The sequence below is a fragment of the Taeniopygia guttata genome, chromosome 4 (genome assembly GCF_048771995.1).
Source record: "Taeniopygia guttata chromosome 4, bTaeGut7.mat, whole genome shotgun sequence".
NCBI classification, from domain to species: domain Eukaryota; kingdom Metazoa; phylum Chordata; class Aves; order Passeriformes; family Estrildidae; genus Taeniopygia; species Taeniopygia guttata.
The window spans coordinates 29601284-29617152 of NC_133028.1; the positions used below are offsets into that span (position 1 = coordinate 29601284).

At 39.8% G+C, this 15869-nt stretch overlaps 1 protein-coding gene across 1 annotated transcript; it reads right to left on the minus strand.

Moving 5' to 3' along the window:
* Positions 1-1615: 1615 nt before the first annotated feature.
* LOC115494966 (general transcription factor IIE subunit 1) lies at positions 1616-9026 on the minus strand. The gene is made up of 5 exons (XM_072928252.1): positions 8951-9026; positions 4926-5537; positions 3445-3646; positions 2716-2939; positions 1616-2327 (listed from the first exon to the last, which is right to left on the minus strand). Exons 2-5 carry the CDS (start codon positions 5371-5373, stop codon positions 1933-1935), a joined length of 1269 nt encoding a protein of 422 aa, XP_072784353.1. The 5' UTR covers positions 5374-5537; positions 8951-9026; the 3' UTR covers positions 1616-1932.
* Positions 9027-15869: the final 6843 nt, after the last annotated feature.

A 15869-nucleotide genomic window follows, 5' to 3' on the forward strand; every position in this document is an offset into this window, starting at 1 on the left:
ATTTTGAGGACCAAGAAAATACATTGTGACAGAGGCAAATCTGTGAAACTGAAACTTCTAATCAAACTTCTAATTACTAATTTATCCCAAGCATCACTCAGCCTGAAAAGATGACATTTTTTATAAAGTAGAGTGAGATTGTGTGCAGCTTTGAAAAAAGGCTAGTTTATATTTTGAGTCATTAAAATCTAAGCTTAAGAAAGAGCCAAACACACTTCATTCCTGAATTCTTGCACTGGAATGATAGGTTTAACCTCATTCAGCAACTGAGCACCAACCTGGTTCCTCACTCCTCAGCCAGTGGGCTCACAGAGAGAAGCAGAAGAGTGAAAACAAAATAATTCATAATTGAAAGAAAGATTAATAGGTAAAGCAAAAGCTACACATGCAAGCAAAGTTAAATGGCAAACAAGTGTTATGCCACCTCCAGGAAAACAGGGCTCCATGATGCATAACAAGGACTTGAGAAGACAAATGCCATTATGCCAACTGTTCCCTGTTCCTTCTTTGAGCTCTGTATGCTGAGCATGATGCCCTGTGGCATGGAATAGTCCTTTGGTCAGTGTGGGGTAGCTCTCCTGGCTGTGTCCCCTCCTAACTGTTGCATCCCCAGCCTTCTCGTTAGGGGCACAGAGTGATGAGCAGGAAAGTCAGGACTCTGTGCAAGTGCTGCTGAGCAGTAAGGAAAACAGCTCTGTGGTATCAACACTTAGATTCAAAACAGCCCCACACCAGCTACTGAACAGAAAATTACCTGTCAGAACCAATGATATGTGTACATGAAAAATGCATTCAAATAGTATTTCTTTGATCACACCTTTGTACTGTTTCATCATGGAATGGTCAGCAGGAACCTCTCGAGATCATCTTGTGCTAGCAGGGCCACTTAGAGCTGTTTGCCCAGGTGGCTTTTGAGTATCTTCAGATACTGAAGATACTCAAAAAAGAGTATCAAAAAAGATACTCTGAAGATACCCGAGTCTATCACCTCTCTGGGTAACCTGTGTCAGTGTTTGTCACCCTTAGAGTGAAGTGTTTCCTAACATTCAGAGGGAGCTTCCTGTATTTAGCTCTGTGCCCTTCTAGTATATTTTCATTATCTCTTGCTCAAGTAGTAGAACTGCTGATTATTAAACTCTCACTTATGCCTAATGCCAGTTCTTCTACTCATGTAGTTCATTTCAAGCACAATTTATTTCCTGCTTAAAAAGAACACTGGGGAGTATGGGAGTGAGATGGGAGAAGCAGGGTCTTGTGATTGATTCATTGCTTGCTCCCTTACTGATCTGGATCAAAATGAAATGTTACATTTTTCTGTCCAGTGCCCCTTGCACAGTTTACCACTCAAGACAGTTCTGTAGTGCCCTGAGTATGAAGAATTGGAAAAATTATTCTTAGGAAGTTCAGAGGCCAGAGTTGTTTCTCATGTATTACTAATGCAATTTAGTAATAGCTCTTCCCTTGTAAGGAGGTTGCCGTGGGACACCTGTCCTTTACTGTTGTACAGTGAGTGACCTAACAAATGAGTATATGGAATTAACGGGTATGGAATAAAACCAAGTCATACTGGATTTGGACTCATTTTCACTACTGGAAGTAACTGTTACTTCTGGGAGAGAGGTGGAATAATTTATTTCTTATTATAGATTGCATCACTGCTTTTCAAATATGATTTTAATCAGATCCAAATGTATCCTGAAATAATTCATGCTCCAAAACTAATTACATCATCCACAAAGTATAAGCATTACAACAACAAACAACACTTGCTGTGACTGCAATTATAATATTTGAACTGTAGTTACCTACTACAGGATTACCATCTTGCTTAAGAGCAAGTTCAAACAAAACCCTTCAGTGGTAAACTTTGAAGAACATAAGTCAGAAGCCTTCATCCATTCTGTACAAGGTTGGATATTCCTACAGTTGTAGTTACTCAAAGACAGACTGGAACATTTCTTGTCCTACTTTTATATAAGCATTTCTCTCTTCATTTGTCATGAGAGACACAAGCTCTGGGTTTTCACTAACTTGCCCATATGAACAGGGCTGACCAGCTACCATTAAAATAGGACCCTGAGTTTCCTGTTCCTCCTCTTGTTCAAAGTTGCTGTCTATTACTTTGGTTCCTGCTCCCCTTGAGTGCTTGGCATCCTCTTCAAACTCACTGCTATCACTCTGTGATCCATGTAGTTTGCTTTTGACAATAGGAGCCTGGTCTGTGCTAGATAATGACTTGGATTCATGCATCAGAAGAGTCTTGATGATTTCATTATCTGTGACAGTTTCTTTAACATTTTCTTCAGTTTCTTCATAAGCATTTACTCCTAATACACAACACTAAGTGTTAAAGGGATCATTGATTTACAGTTACCACAGGCATCCTACATAAACTTTTTTCTATTCTAGATCTTTTTTACCCACACTAGAATTCTCTTGAAAATGCAGACATTTCTGAGAGCTTTCCATAGTAAAAATTACCACTACAATTACATCATGGCTAAAGCCAGAAGTTTTAGGACACACTTAACCTCTGTCTTTAGGACTATAACCTCAATCAGTCTTAAAACTAGATTTTGGAAACTAATATCTGATAACCACTAACACAGAATTGAAACATTATCTTCTAAACCAAGCTCACTACATTTTCAGTGGGAAAGCTGTATTTAACCACACTAAGGCTGTGGAATTAATTTGTGAATTCACTAAACTTACCAACACTATTGTTGATGGCTGTTGCTGCTCCTTCTACAGTGCTTTGTGACAACCAGATAGGTTGCTTTTCAGTTGCCTTTTCTCTTTTCCTCTTGTGCTTTGAGTCTTGGACATCAATAGTTAAGTTTTGGGTGTATGTGAGGCCAAAAGCAGAACTTCTGTGTGCCCATTTTTCAGGGCGGCTGCAGGATTCCAGCACACTTGAGCCCAACTTTGGATCAAAGCTGAATGAAGTGTCACATTTTGAAGAGGTAGAATTCAGGCAAGACCCCCTCCCCAGTTCCCATTAAAAAAGCCCTGAACAACAATCACAAAGAAACAAACCCCTAAAACATGTTTTGTCAGCAGACTAACTTTAACAAGTGCTCTAATAATTTACACATTGCCTTTTACCTGTCAGAGGCAAGTGGCTCTGAACCATTATTTTTGCAAGGTCTCTTCAGTAGTGCATCTCTGGATGAATCACACTGAGAGAAATATTAATTTCTTATAGAAAGGGGTATGAATATTAGCTGAAGGAGTAATCTGGGAAATAAATTACTTTAAAAATTTATCAAAAAATTAAAAAAGTATAGCATGCCTTAGATATTACAGACTTCTTCATTATAAACTACTGAACAAATCAGAATGGAGTACATAGACTGCAAGTTCAGTATTTCAAAGATTTTACAACTGTTAAGTTGTTGGGGTGATTTGTATTGATCAGAAGTTCTAGTGTGATGTTCATACCTTTCTGATAATTCTGGTATTTCTGTTGGCTGAGGCTCCAGCAAGTCATAGGGCAGCACAATATCTTCGGTCTCACGCAGCAGCATGAAGACAGGCTCCATCTGCTCATTGAACTTGGCCAGCAACGTTCGAGCATCGTGCTTTGGAAACGCTGAGCCATCTTCCTCTACTTCAGTGTTGCAGTAAGTGCAGCGAAAAGTCTCTGCAACATTTTCCAAAGTGGGAATTGTCATGTTCATAGAATGCAAAAAGATCAGCAGGATGTTGTTAAGCATCGTGCAGCCTGGACATTTACCCAGACTCTGACCCAGATTCTGGCCTTATCCATTTGTTCACATTAACTAGGGGAACTCAATTCTACAGGCAAACTAGAGACAGATTGGTATTATACCCTTGTTATGCACGTGAGAAATGTCTCAGGAGAGAAATTTAAACTGGATAGATATGTGCTATCATTAGTTTATTTTTTTTCTCCTCCAGTCTCATCTTCTCAGTTCTTAATGTAAGAAGACATTTTCAAGCATAAGTAGCATCTGGTTTTAGTTGTTCCAGAGTCAGAGTCAAGGCATATGCTAAAACCCTATATTTATTCAGGAAAACAGACAAACCTTCAAGCTTATTCTGTAAAAATATATCACCAGCTTCAATGTTTGCATTTTAGTAACTCAACAGAGTCCCTTCATTTAGAAGAAAGGAATGATTTTGCTAACTGGCAGAACACAAATTTCACCATTGGCATTTCAGGTTAGTCATATATAAAGCTCATTCTGCCTGGTTCTGGCATCCTTTGCACATCCCATGACCCAGATTTCACTGCAGTAGCTGTGCTCTAAGTCATGTATTGCACTATGATGCCATTTTGACTAATTTTGAAATAACACTCTTTAGTTATTTTGGTTTTAGAGAAGAAAAATCCACAAGCTCTGACACTACTCCTGTGGATGTGTTGTGTTGACCTGTGAGGAGCCTGAACTTCCCAACCCAGGAGTGACAGAGCAGCTCTGCTGTGGTGCCACTGAACTGCAAGATGCTTAGTACAGTAGGTGACTGCAAATGGTTACCCATCTTGTCCAACTCGTCCATCAAAAGGACTGACCACACAAATAGATTAACTAAGAGATTCAAAGCAGAGTAAAGACAGTACTGTGTTCATATTTCCATATTAGGAAGTGACACTCACAAAACTTGGATGAGTTAAGATTACTCAACCAGGTTCAAAGCAAAGCTGAGGCCTGGAATCTGATTCTCCACCCCAGTTTGTACATTCAAGATGAATCTTCCTTATGTTTAGCATGTTCTACAGAGGCAGCACTTCTCTTACCCTCACCTCCCAGCATCCTGTTCCAGACCCTTGTCCACAGGCAAACAAGAAGCATGATCTAACAAACATGCTTTTATTGCAAAGTTCACTTAGGAAACAATTTTATGCTATTAGGGCTATTCTTTAAGATAACAGCAAATAAGCAATATAAGTAACACACCTGTAAATGCATCAAAGAGCTGATTGACTTCAAGGTCTGTGTATGTGTTAGAGCAAGATGGACATTTAAAAGAGGATCTGGTTGTTGAATCCCGCTCATCTGCTTCTATTTTCCTGCGCACATGATCCAGTTTGTATTTTACTACATCCACCAGCACCTTATAATTGATGTAGTAGTAATTGTGCCTCGTGCTCTTCCCATTAGGCCCCGTTTCAACTCGCATCCGCAGCTTCACCAGCTTGTCCGCCTTGAGCGTGTTGAGGGCGGTGCGCAGTTGCTTGCGCTCGTACTTGAGCAGCTGTAACAAGTCCTCCTCTTTCACACAGGGGTAGCGGATCAGCACGTCCAGGGCCAGGGAGCACTCCACACCATAGAAACCACGCACTATGTATTTGGCCAGACGCTTTAGGGCTGCTGGCACCTCACTGGGCACGTTTTGCTCCTCCATCAGGAGCTGAACCTCTGTCAGTGGAGAAGTGCTATATAACAAAAAGAAGGGAGGTGAGCTGCAACAAACCCTTCTTAGCTGTGACAGGCAGGTGTAAAACGTTATTTGCTGTGCTGCACTTCTGCAAGAGTCTTCACTGAATAGAGGACTGTAAAATCCTTAACCTGCATTTGGGATGGCAAAGGTATTAATAGGTATTAGAAATTATCAAATCTTGAAGTACAATGGTTATCCCTGAAATATTGATAGCCTCTTGTGTAAAAATCCTCTTTGTGTAAAAAATGTGTGAAAATAAGATACCTAGGAAAGCATGTTACAGAAAGTTCATCATCCTCCCAGAAGACAGCACATTTAATTTGCATGTCTAGGTCTGCCTGTTTGCATCCACAGCCAGCCAGGTAAGAGCAGAAGTAAAGTAAAGCCTTCAAAAATAAAGCTCAGGACAAGAAATCTTAGTTGAAACTGTGTCTGCCACAGTGGCAAAGCCACAAGAGGCATTTGAACACTTGTTCACACAGACTTTGTGGTATTTCTGCTGGCTGCTCTGATCAGACAAATATTTTGCAAAGCCGGGGCACAGGATGCTCCAAATTATCTGGCCCTCAGCACAGGGTATTTGTGGTAGCACATTTTACCCCTTAGTGCTCTTCTCACCTACAGTAGGACTTCTGGCCATAATCCTAATCTTATTAATGAGAATGTAACTATTTTTAATCAGTCCAACTGTCCTAACAGTTTCTTATTTACAAAGAGGGAGAAGAAAAAAATTAGAATGTGTTTCAACAAAGCTACATGCTAATTCCCTTCTTTGAGGCATGTTAAAATCCTACAGTAGTATTTCACACCACTGCCTCTATCCAGATGGTTTTGCAGTGAGCCATGCAATGCACAGCCAGAGTGCTGGTGTAGCCACTGGGTCAGGAGCTGGGAGGGTACAGGATGGCACGTTATGGCACACTACATCCAGCCCTGGCACCCACTGCAGTGGCTGGTAAAGCTCCAGCCCAGGTAACTGCATATTGCTATCAGAGCTTCCAGGGAACCTTTATTAGAAATCCTAGTTAAATAAAGAGAGCCACTTGCACTAGCCTAGTAATTAGGCCATAATTAAATTTGCACTTCACAGGGTGCACCTTATGGAAAACAAAGACAATGGAAACCTGCTGGTCTGAGTCTGGAAACTCTGAAGGTGATGACCTAAGTTTTCTGCAGGAAAAGTGAGGGAGCTCTGGAATGGGCTATACAGGAAAGAGGTTGAATCTCTGTACTTCAACAGGACAACAGCTGGAGCAACTGACTTGGCTTTGAGAGTAATTTTGCCACGAGAAAGGGACCAGATGGCCTCCAGATCCTCCTCCTAACCTAAATTATTCTGTTCCAAGAGAGTTACAGTTAACAGTAAGGAGTGAAGCTTTGGCAAAGTCAGCCTGTTCCTTGACAATCTTTCTCAGACTAAGAGCAGCGTTTCTGTGCATTTTGGCAAAAGCCTTCATGAATTTAAAAAGTTGTTATTTTTGTTGTTGTTATTATTATTATTTTTATGTTATTCTTTCACTTCTCCTTTGCCCTCATCTTCAAAAGGGGTTTAACAAATTTTAAATAAATGCTAACTTATGCTTCTCTTTCTGGCCTTATTTGGGACTTTTTTTTCTGTGCTTGCTTTATAGTTAGCAGTAAGGAAACAACAGACAATGTTCTCAGCCAGTTCCAGAGAAGAGTAGCATGGCTTTGAGTTTCCTCAGGGAAGCGCTCTGGAAAGCACTGAACCTTGTCCTTCCACACTGGGCAGAGTCCAGAGAATGGAAGCACTATAGCCTCCAGCACAGGCCCAAAGGAAAGCAGCCACCAAGGAATTCTGTACTGCAGCCCAGCCCTGCTGAGGAGCACCAAAGGCAGCCCCAGCATCTGTACTGGGAGTGTTACTGCTCACATGCATTGGTCTGGGCTACATCTCAGAAAGGGATGTGGTGCCCTCTAAGTGGGTTTGTGTCATATGACCTCCAGTTGGATTGTGGCAATATTAAACAAAAGAACAAAACTGTTTCTTCATCTTGTTCTTGGCTAATATGTCAGCAGAATGCTGGCACTTAAAGGACTTGTATTAGGTACAGCTCTCATGACTCTTTTTTCTTACCCTAAGTCAAATACAGATTGAAATTATTTCAAAAGGAGTGATACGTGATAAGCAGGTAACATCATTAGGGAAGAAGTAGGACCTGAACCGTAAGCAGGTTTGCTGACCTATCAATTCTCTGCACAACTCCTTAGCTCAGACTGCGCTGTGTACTTGCATCTCTAAAGCAAGCACTACTCTGAAGTGTTTCTGAGCACCTTGATGTTGAATGCTTGTCAGGTGCAGTCTTAAAACCATGTAAAATAGTCATAGAAAAAAAACCCCAAACAATCAAACACACAGGAATGCCACAAACTCCAGAAAACCCCACCACACTCTTACAACAGAGCCTAACCTTCCCCCCACCATACCTAAACACATATTTTAAATATCATGAACATATTCTGGGATACAAGTGAGCATCTTTTTTCAAAAACAAATCCATAGAACCCACTTGTCCATTTTAAATATGCAAGGCTTTTGTTCAATAGAAAAGGAACTGGCTTTCTTTTACAAAAATGACCGAATTTGACCTGAATAAGAGACATTCATGGAAAAAATAACTCCCTCAAGAAATCTTCCTTTAGGCTACAAAAGCATCAAATTTTGATGTATTTTATAATAAAATTACTTAAAACAAAAACAAGGGGAAGCTTTTTCTACTGTGCTCTGTTATATTTGACGTTTTATTTCTCCAATCCACTCTGAAAAACCTCTCAATCATTTAATCACCCAATTTGAAATCTCACAGTTGATGAAAACTACTGATTTTTAAAAGCTATTGTGTAGTTTTCAGTTGACAGGCAGCAGCTCTTTTTTGAGAGGAGCTGGAGACTGCCCTTACCAAGGAAAGGAGTAGGAAGTGTGTAGCCCTCTGAAGAAAGAGGGGCTTTAAACAGAATTCTGCCCTACAGCTGAGCTACAGTCTGTGTTAAAGAGACAGGTATTCTACTCCTCACATAGATTTTTCACTCCCTTTTTTTCCCCCAGCTGATAGCATGTATGGACAAGATATTCTTGAAGTCAGAGTTTAACTTTGAACTGCCTCTGCTTTTAAATTTTTTTTTGAGGGTAGGAGCTATCTTCTTAACACATTTATTTTAAATATTATTCAATAATTTAGATGTTTGAGTGGCCCTGCTGCTTGTAATTTATATGGAGCCATTCCCATAATCAGAAACTACATTTAGTATCTCCTTTTAGCTGTGGGAAACCTACGCAGAGTTGCTTGTTGTGCCAGCAGGCAGCTATTAAAAGCAGAATTTCAAGTCAAGAGGCATCATATAGAGCAAGTTTTGCAAGGTTTCTCTGAAGCCAGTTGCTTAACGTTTTTTTGAGCTGTCTGAGAAGACAAAGTACCCATCTCACCGTTTAAAAGACGCTAAACCAGAAAGATTTGATAGGATTTTGCCAGACTTCATATAACCCTGTCACTTGCAAATCAGTTAAAAACCTTAACATTACCTCTCTTTTATGGGCAGAGAACCTCAGGCTGATGTTGTAGAGAAATGACTCTTTTCCTAAGAGCTCAAAGCAACTGCAAAACAAGCTTAAGTATTTCCCAGCCTTTTCCTAGACCTATCTGTGATAAGCCCTAATCATCACCCAGCTGGTACAAGAGTCCCCAGATCACATTTCATTAGCAACTGAATGAGTTCAGCCTTATAGATGTTGTGTCATGATGAAGCTATAAATCTTATTGCTCCATGAAATCCACCTACAACAGGCAAGGACTGAAAATGTGACTGCAATCTTTGATTAGTGTTTTCAATAGCATAACTTTAAAAGGCTAAAAGTAACATAATCATTAATCCTTTTGTTGTTGTTGTGAACCAAATACTTAGGATAGGTAACTTACATAATTTGTTTAGAAGCTTTCAGAATCAACCTGAACAGGACATTTTAATATCTTGAAGGAAAAACTGGAATGCTTACTAGTTCCCACATTTTTACTTATTAATCCTTTTAGGTGGTTTATGTCTTCAAAAGGAAAGAAAGAGCAATTTTTCACTGTAAGTTTCTAGAAGATAAAGTTATGGGTACTATTTTATGGATTAGATATCTCTGTTTAAAAACAATGTTGGAATAAGGTTGCCAGACATTGTAGAGTACACGGTTAAAATAGTGAATTCTATCAGAATTGCAATAATCACATTTCATCTCAAATCTGTGCCTCTTTGAGAATTATTTTTTTTTTTAATATCTGCACAGTGGAGGCTGGTGTTTTGTAGTGACGTGACTTACAGCTCCATTGTACTTGTTGCAGCATGTATTGTGCTTTTGTTACTGCTATTTGTTGCTGCATTTCTGGCTCGCTGACTTGCCAGGCATGTGGGTCCATTGAGGAGTCAAGGTGTGGGTGTTTGTCTGCATAGTACAGACTGTGGGACTGGCATCTGTAAATGTCACTACAGAAGGTAGTGCCTCTGAGAACTGGTGGATACCAGAAAAAAACCCCTCATATTTTAACAGTTGTAAGCAGGAATTTAAAAAACTTCAAAGGTTTGAGACTGCTCTTTAGAAACTGCAAGACGAGGTGACTGTAAAAAAATCCCTGAGATTAGCCCTGGTCTTGCTTGCAATTTATAGCAGAGATTGGTTTAATCTCTTATGCTGATAATAAAATCTACTATTGCTCTTTTTTTTTTCTCCCATTAATAAGAATCCACTTGGCAGATACTCAGAGCTGAGAAGTATATTTGGCATGAACCTTCAACTGCAAACATAGAATGTCCACAGAGCTATACCTTGTTCCATATAGTGGTTCTTGAGCATGATTCTTTGTTGGCATGTTACACCAGAAAATGCAGGGGAGCAAGACTGCTTGCTGCTTAGTCTGTGGGAAATGTTTACAATAAACAATTCCTGAGGGTTTCCTTGCCCAGTGGTTTGAACAGGGAAAGTGTTGTGTAACCTCAGTGCTGTTATTCCTGTTACAGACCTCAGCCTGCATGTGGAAGTGTAGAACCAGATGACAACAGAAGAGCTTTCTAAATTAAGGAGAGGGATGGTGTGGCTGGTAACACTGCTTTCAGAAACAGGAAACAGCTGTCACCTGTCATGTAGCAGACAGAGGTGCTGGCTCAGCTCTGCATACTCAGAGCCAAGCCAAAAAAAAAAAAAAAAAAAAAAGTGTACTATTTATTAAAAAAAATAAATAAAGAAGGTATTTCAGACTGCAGGTAGCCCTGGCACCAAGGGCCGTGGGAAGCAGGATTTGTGCTGGAATGTTGTTGTGATATTGTGTAACACAGACATTATTGAAAGTGGGAGCTTGAGACAGGGATAGGCTAAGTCACTTGGCTTCCTTTCAAACCCATTTGGGTGGCTGGGATGCTTATCTAGAATGATATAGGCGTGCACTGCACTTGCAAGCTACTTGATAGGAAGGAGGCAGATAATCAACTGAGCAGTCTCAGGAGGAAGAAATAAATATAGAGTCTGATCAGAGGTTGGAGGAGAAAATTAGTGGGTTGCTGCTTTGGCGGGCAAAGGTATAGGGAAGATCTTCACAAAGCAAATGTAGTATGTGTGACCCATTGGCAGAGCAGATGCTGGTGCAGATGGCATGGTGGGAGGTTGTGAGGTTGTGTTGCACACCTTGAGTAAATGGGATCTGTGTCAGGTTCCTTTACTATTTCTCTTTTGTGCACAGACACATGCCAGAATCTGCTGTATCTTTCATTCTCCTCATTAATTAAAATCTCGACCTGTCTAGCTCAGACACTCAAGCACTACAAAATAGAAATTGCCAGAATCATAGTAAGTACTGGTATGTAACCTGCTGCCCTGTGCTCACAGGGCTCTTAACCACATAGTCACATCTCCCCTCTTTTTCCTTTTGCTGGCCCTTTCACAAAGTCAATGTCTCAGCCAGCACGGGGGTGTTTATGTTCAGCATGCTCTCAGCCCTGCTTATTTAGTGAACAATACAAGTCTTGCATTGAAGTGACTAATTTTTTATCAGTTTCCCCATGCTGCTCTGCCTTCCATGATCCTTGAAGACTTGCTGGGATCAAACTAAATTAACTTTCTTTGACAACTTTAGACTTTTTGCATTAGTTTATCTTCCTGATAATGAGAAAAGTAAGGGATATTGTGCCTGTGTTACATATGGAGCTCTGACCTACAGAGTTTGAAATCAAGGCAGCCGGATAGTTTTGAGAGACTCAGCTGAGATGTAAAAAAATTAGGATTCACTTTACAGTACTTTATATGATTGCAGCATAGCTCCCACTGTCTTAATTGCCTTTGAGCCATACTTCCAAAATACAACCCCTGGTATCACAGATTGGGTACCAGCTAGACAGCACAACCTACTGCCTGTGCAGCACCTGGCAGAGCTGGGGTGAGAGTTTAGTAGGTACTGAAATGTGTCTGGTCTGTAACATCATTCCTTCTCTAGCAAGAGAGATGTCTTGAAAACTGGAACAGGTTTCTCCTTTGTTACACTGTTCTCATTCTTCACAGGAATGCAGCCCATCCTGTGCAGTGAGTGAAACAAGGGATCTCTGCAAAGGGGATTTTGGAATCATACAAAGAGACTGTATCTGATTCAAGAAGAAAGGGGAATGAATGGATTCTACACTTCTGGCCACTTCACAGCCTGAGTATACTTCTAATGCAACTTATCTTGATTTTAAATCTGAAGAACAGCTGCTTGAGATAATATGTATTTTTAATTTCAATATTATTTTCTTAAAGAATCAATTTAGATATACTGTCTCTCAGCATAATTTGAAAATATATGATAACAGCAGTTGCTGCAGAAGAGGAGGCACATTTTGGTTGGGGATTCAGCTGACAGCAAAGGAAGGCTCAGTAGAGGAGCACACTGCAGTTGCTAGATCTTCATAGCCTGCCACTATTGTCTGTCTTCTTCTGTTGTTTTACTTCTCTTTCCTCTAACATTTCCTGTCACTGGCTCCTGCTCCTTTCACTTTTTGTTTCCCCTCCCTTGTTTTCTCCTTTACATGCAGTCACATTTACTTATTTTTCCCAGGTGGTTCACACAGAAGGCATGAAGTTTCATGGAGCTGCATATGGCTGTCTTAAGAGAACTCTTTCCAGCTCCCAGGGGGTGCATGTACACCTCTTGCAGAAATGTAAATGTAGCATTTTGGAAACTGAGCTGATGCAAATTATATGTAACTATTCAAAGTTTAAATACTGGTGCAATTCAGATGGTGGGTGTAGCCTGAGAAAAGACTGTCTAATCCAAACATTAGACTATGTCTAGTACTTGAATTCAAGTTCCGCTTTAAAAACATGATGGCAATGCAGCACTTTACTACAACTCAGTGCTTGTGATCTAATCTCTTTTAGTGCAGACAAAAAAAAAAATCTTACTGAGATTACCCATTTTCACTGAAATATAAAGAATAAAAAAACCTAGGGATTTTTTTCCTACACTGTGTATCTGCCAAATAGAGAAAACCTAGCAAATTTAAAAGAAAGGCAGGACCAATAGTACAAAACATTAAGCAAATACTGGAGTTACCTTAAATGCAGAATCTCCAGCAAAGGCAGACTCACTACTGGGATCCTTCTATTGCTCATGTATAACCCTTGAGCTAGGAGAACAAACTTTGCAAAATAGACTAGACTAAGATTGTCCCATATGCAATTAATATAATTCAGAGCTGATTCACTGCAGATCAGAAAATGTCCCTAGTGCTTCTTGGTATGTAAGCAGGCTAGCTCCTTTTTAATTATTGTCCTCTCCTGTACACAACTGTGTGGGAGCAGACATAGTTACAAAGGACCTTCAAAATATTTGATTCTGCCAAGTTAAAATGGTCTGAAAAACTGGTAGGCAAAGCTCAAGGGAACAACCACATGGTTGGCTTGGTTCTAGATCACAGCCTTTGGCCAACTGGTATGTTCAGTTTCCAGACTCTCTTAACTGTCAAAGGCAGCTTCTTACAGAATGCATAAATATCTGCAGTTTTCTTCCCAAGGCAAAATGTGGCTTGTGCCACTTCTTTTATTGAGCATTACCCTGGCTCATCTTGTTCTTCTGGTTGAAAGGGTGAGAGGTTTTACTGCTCAGAGAGCTTGGGTGTGCCCTTCTCACTAACAGCTCTGGTCCTCCAAAAGCAGAATTCATCTGATGATCCATGCATAAGCAGGATCTTGCCATAAGCTGCTGTTGCCAACCACTGAGGTGGAATCCAGCTTTTCCTTTGCATTTCTTTCTCCTTGCACCTGTAACCCAAGGAGCTGGCTGTGTGAAAGCAGAACACGTGCTTGTGCTGGGAGGAAGGAGTATTTCCTTGTTAGTTGTGGAGCCTGCCTGAAGCTCTCACCTGATGCTTGTCCATCCACTCTCCATCATGCCTACTCACTCCTGTGAAAATCTTTTATTTACTCTTGCTGCTTTCCTTGCAGGTATTTGTCAGGACATCTATGGGCCCTGCTCTGGAGTTCCGCTTCTAAGCAAAGCCTTGACTTGTAATTGACTCTAAAGCAAACTCACTTGCATGTGTCCCAGAACTACTGCTTGATTTTGATTTAAATTCTAATTCCTGCCTTCTCCTGTCCTCATTAACTGCCAAAATTTTGCTTCTTAACATGGGAAATGACATTCTTTTTCCTCTGAAATGGTATGGGGCTTCACTGCATGGGTTCCTGGAACAGTAAAGGTAAAAATTTTCTTTGCAAACGGACTGATTTTTTCCATTTAAATGCCAGCACTCAAACAGCTTGGTCTCTTATGTAACAACTTATTTAATTTCGTTTATAGTAAACTGGATTAACACTTTGCATTTACATACACAGTAAATCTGCTAGAAGCTAAGACTGAAGTTGATTTTTCTAGAACTAGGCTATGCAGTAATAATCAAAAATTAAGTATGATTTTCTTGTTGCTCACATATTGACCTTTTTTTGCAATAATTTTGTTTTTCACAAGTGAATTAGAAAAGCTGTATAAAACTCTTATGTAAACTTGAAGAGAAAAATATATATGGATGCTTACTTGACCTAGGGAAAACACAAACCTAAGAAAAAGTAATCAGACCACCCCCTCAGTGTTTGTGAGGGATCTCAACTATGTGTGCAGCAAATTAATATGAAAAAACACAACCATTGCCATTGTATCTTTCTATGTAAAATAAAAGGCAACTAAACAAATTCCCAACATTGCAAGTAGCTGCAAACATTTCTTTAGCCAAATGGTCTTAGTTTCCATCACTGTGCCTAGAGAAGCAGCAGCAGGGGTAAGACAGGAAACTGACATTAAAATAGGTATGCCTATCTGTAACAAAAGCAAATTAAATTTTTTTTCTGTCTTGAGAAACCTTTCAGAATTGACAGGTGAAGGTTAAATCAATAAGCAATTAACAACATTCACCACTTTTTGTACATTAAGGCTTTGTTTTTAAATATCTTTGTTTATTTTAGTGAATAGCAGCATAGGCATTCAGGCTCTGGACAGACATCTATGGAATTTAGCTGTTCTTTTGCAATTGTAAAGCAATTTCAAAGTGTGGAAATGTGGATTGTCTTGCACAAGGGACATTACTTAACTGTTACTAGTCTACACTGCCTTGTTCTACATATGCTAAAGTGGGACAAGACTAATTAAGCAAGTAAACTGATTTTTAAATTACGCAGTAATTTGATTATGGATGTTACACAACTTCATTCCACATAAATCCAAACAATCCCCTAGCAGGTTGAGGTGTACACTCAGAAACACGTGATGGGCTCTTCACAGTACGAACTGCAACATCTGACTTGGTTTAATTGTCTTTTACGAATCAAATGGCTCAGGAGCTGTGTTTCACACATGCATTTTTCACTGATTTAAACTGTGTTGTTACATTTGGTTTTAATAGATTCAATATTCATAGCTGAGATTAGAAATGGACCCTGGAAGTATAATCATGCTAACACACTTCTGCTTGCATGCTTCAGTTAAAAAAGAAATTAGATGTACAACTAGACTAGGCCTTGTTTAATCAGTGGGATGTTGATTTCTGTGTGCTCTCAATTTATCAGTGCTACATCCCCCTTAATTGCTTCTTGCTGTGCATTACAGGCATTGTTCTAAGGCCTAAAATATCAGTACTTCATTTTCTTCAACCAAAAGCCGTGTTTCTTTATCAGCTGCTAAAATTATTTGTTAAATAGCATTCTTGTGTAGAAAACACAGGTTGGAAGTGCAATCTAGTCCCAGCAATGCAGCCAGTGGCACAGATAAAACTACTGCCTCCTACATTATCTGCTTCCTAGGATATAAGGGTGCTACTACTTCTCTCTAAATAACCTTTCTTTCTTAACTTGAATTGCAGACAATGGTGTAATCTGACTTGGCTTCCTTTCCCTACCTTTGAAAAACCCAATGAACCAAAATCCTCCCAGAACAACCCAATTACAT

Coding starts and splice junctions, on each gene's coding strand:
- LOC115494966 (XM_072928252.1), bottom strand. CDS start 5,373: ATGGAGGAGCAAAACGTGCCCAGTGAGGTGCCAGCAGCCCTAAAGCGT. Junction 3,647..4,925: donor GCTCTTTGATGCATTTACAG/GTGTGTTACTTA, acceptor AAAATGTTGCAG/AGACTTTTCGCTGCACTTAC. Junction 2,328..2,715: donor AGCCATCAACAATAGTGTTG/GTAAGTTTAGTG, acceptor GTTGTGTATTAG/GAGTAAATGCTTATGAAGAA.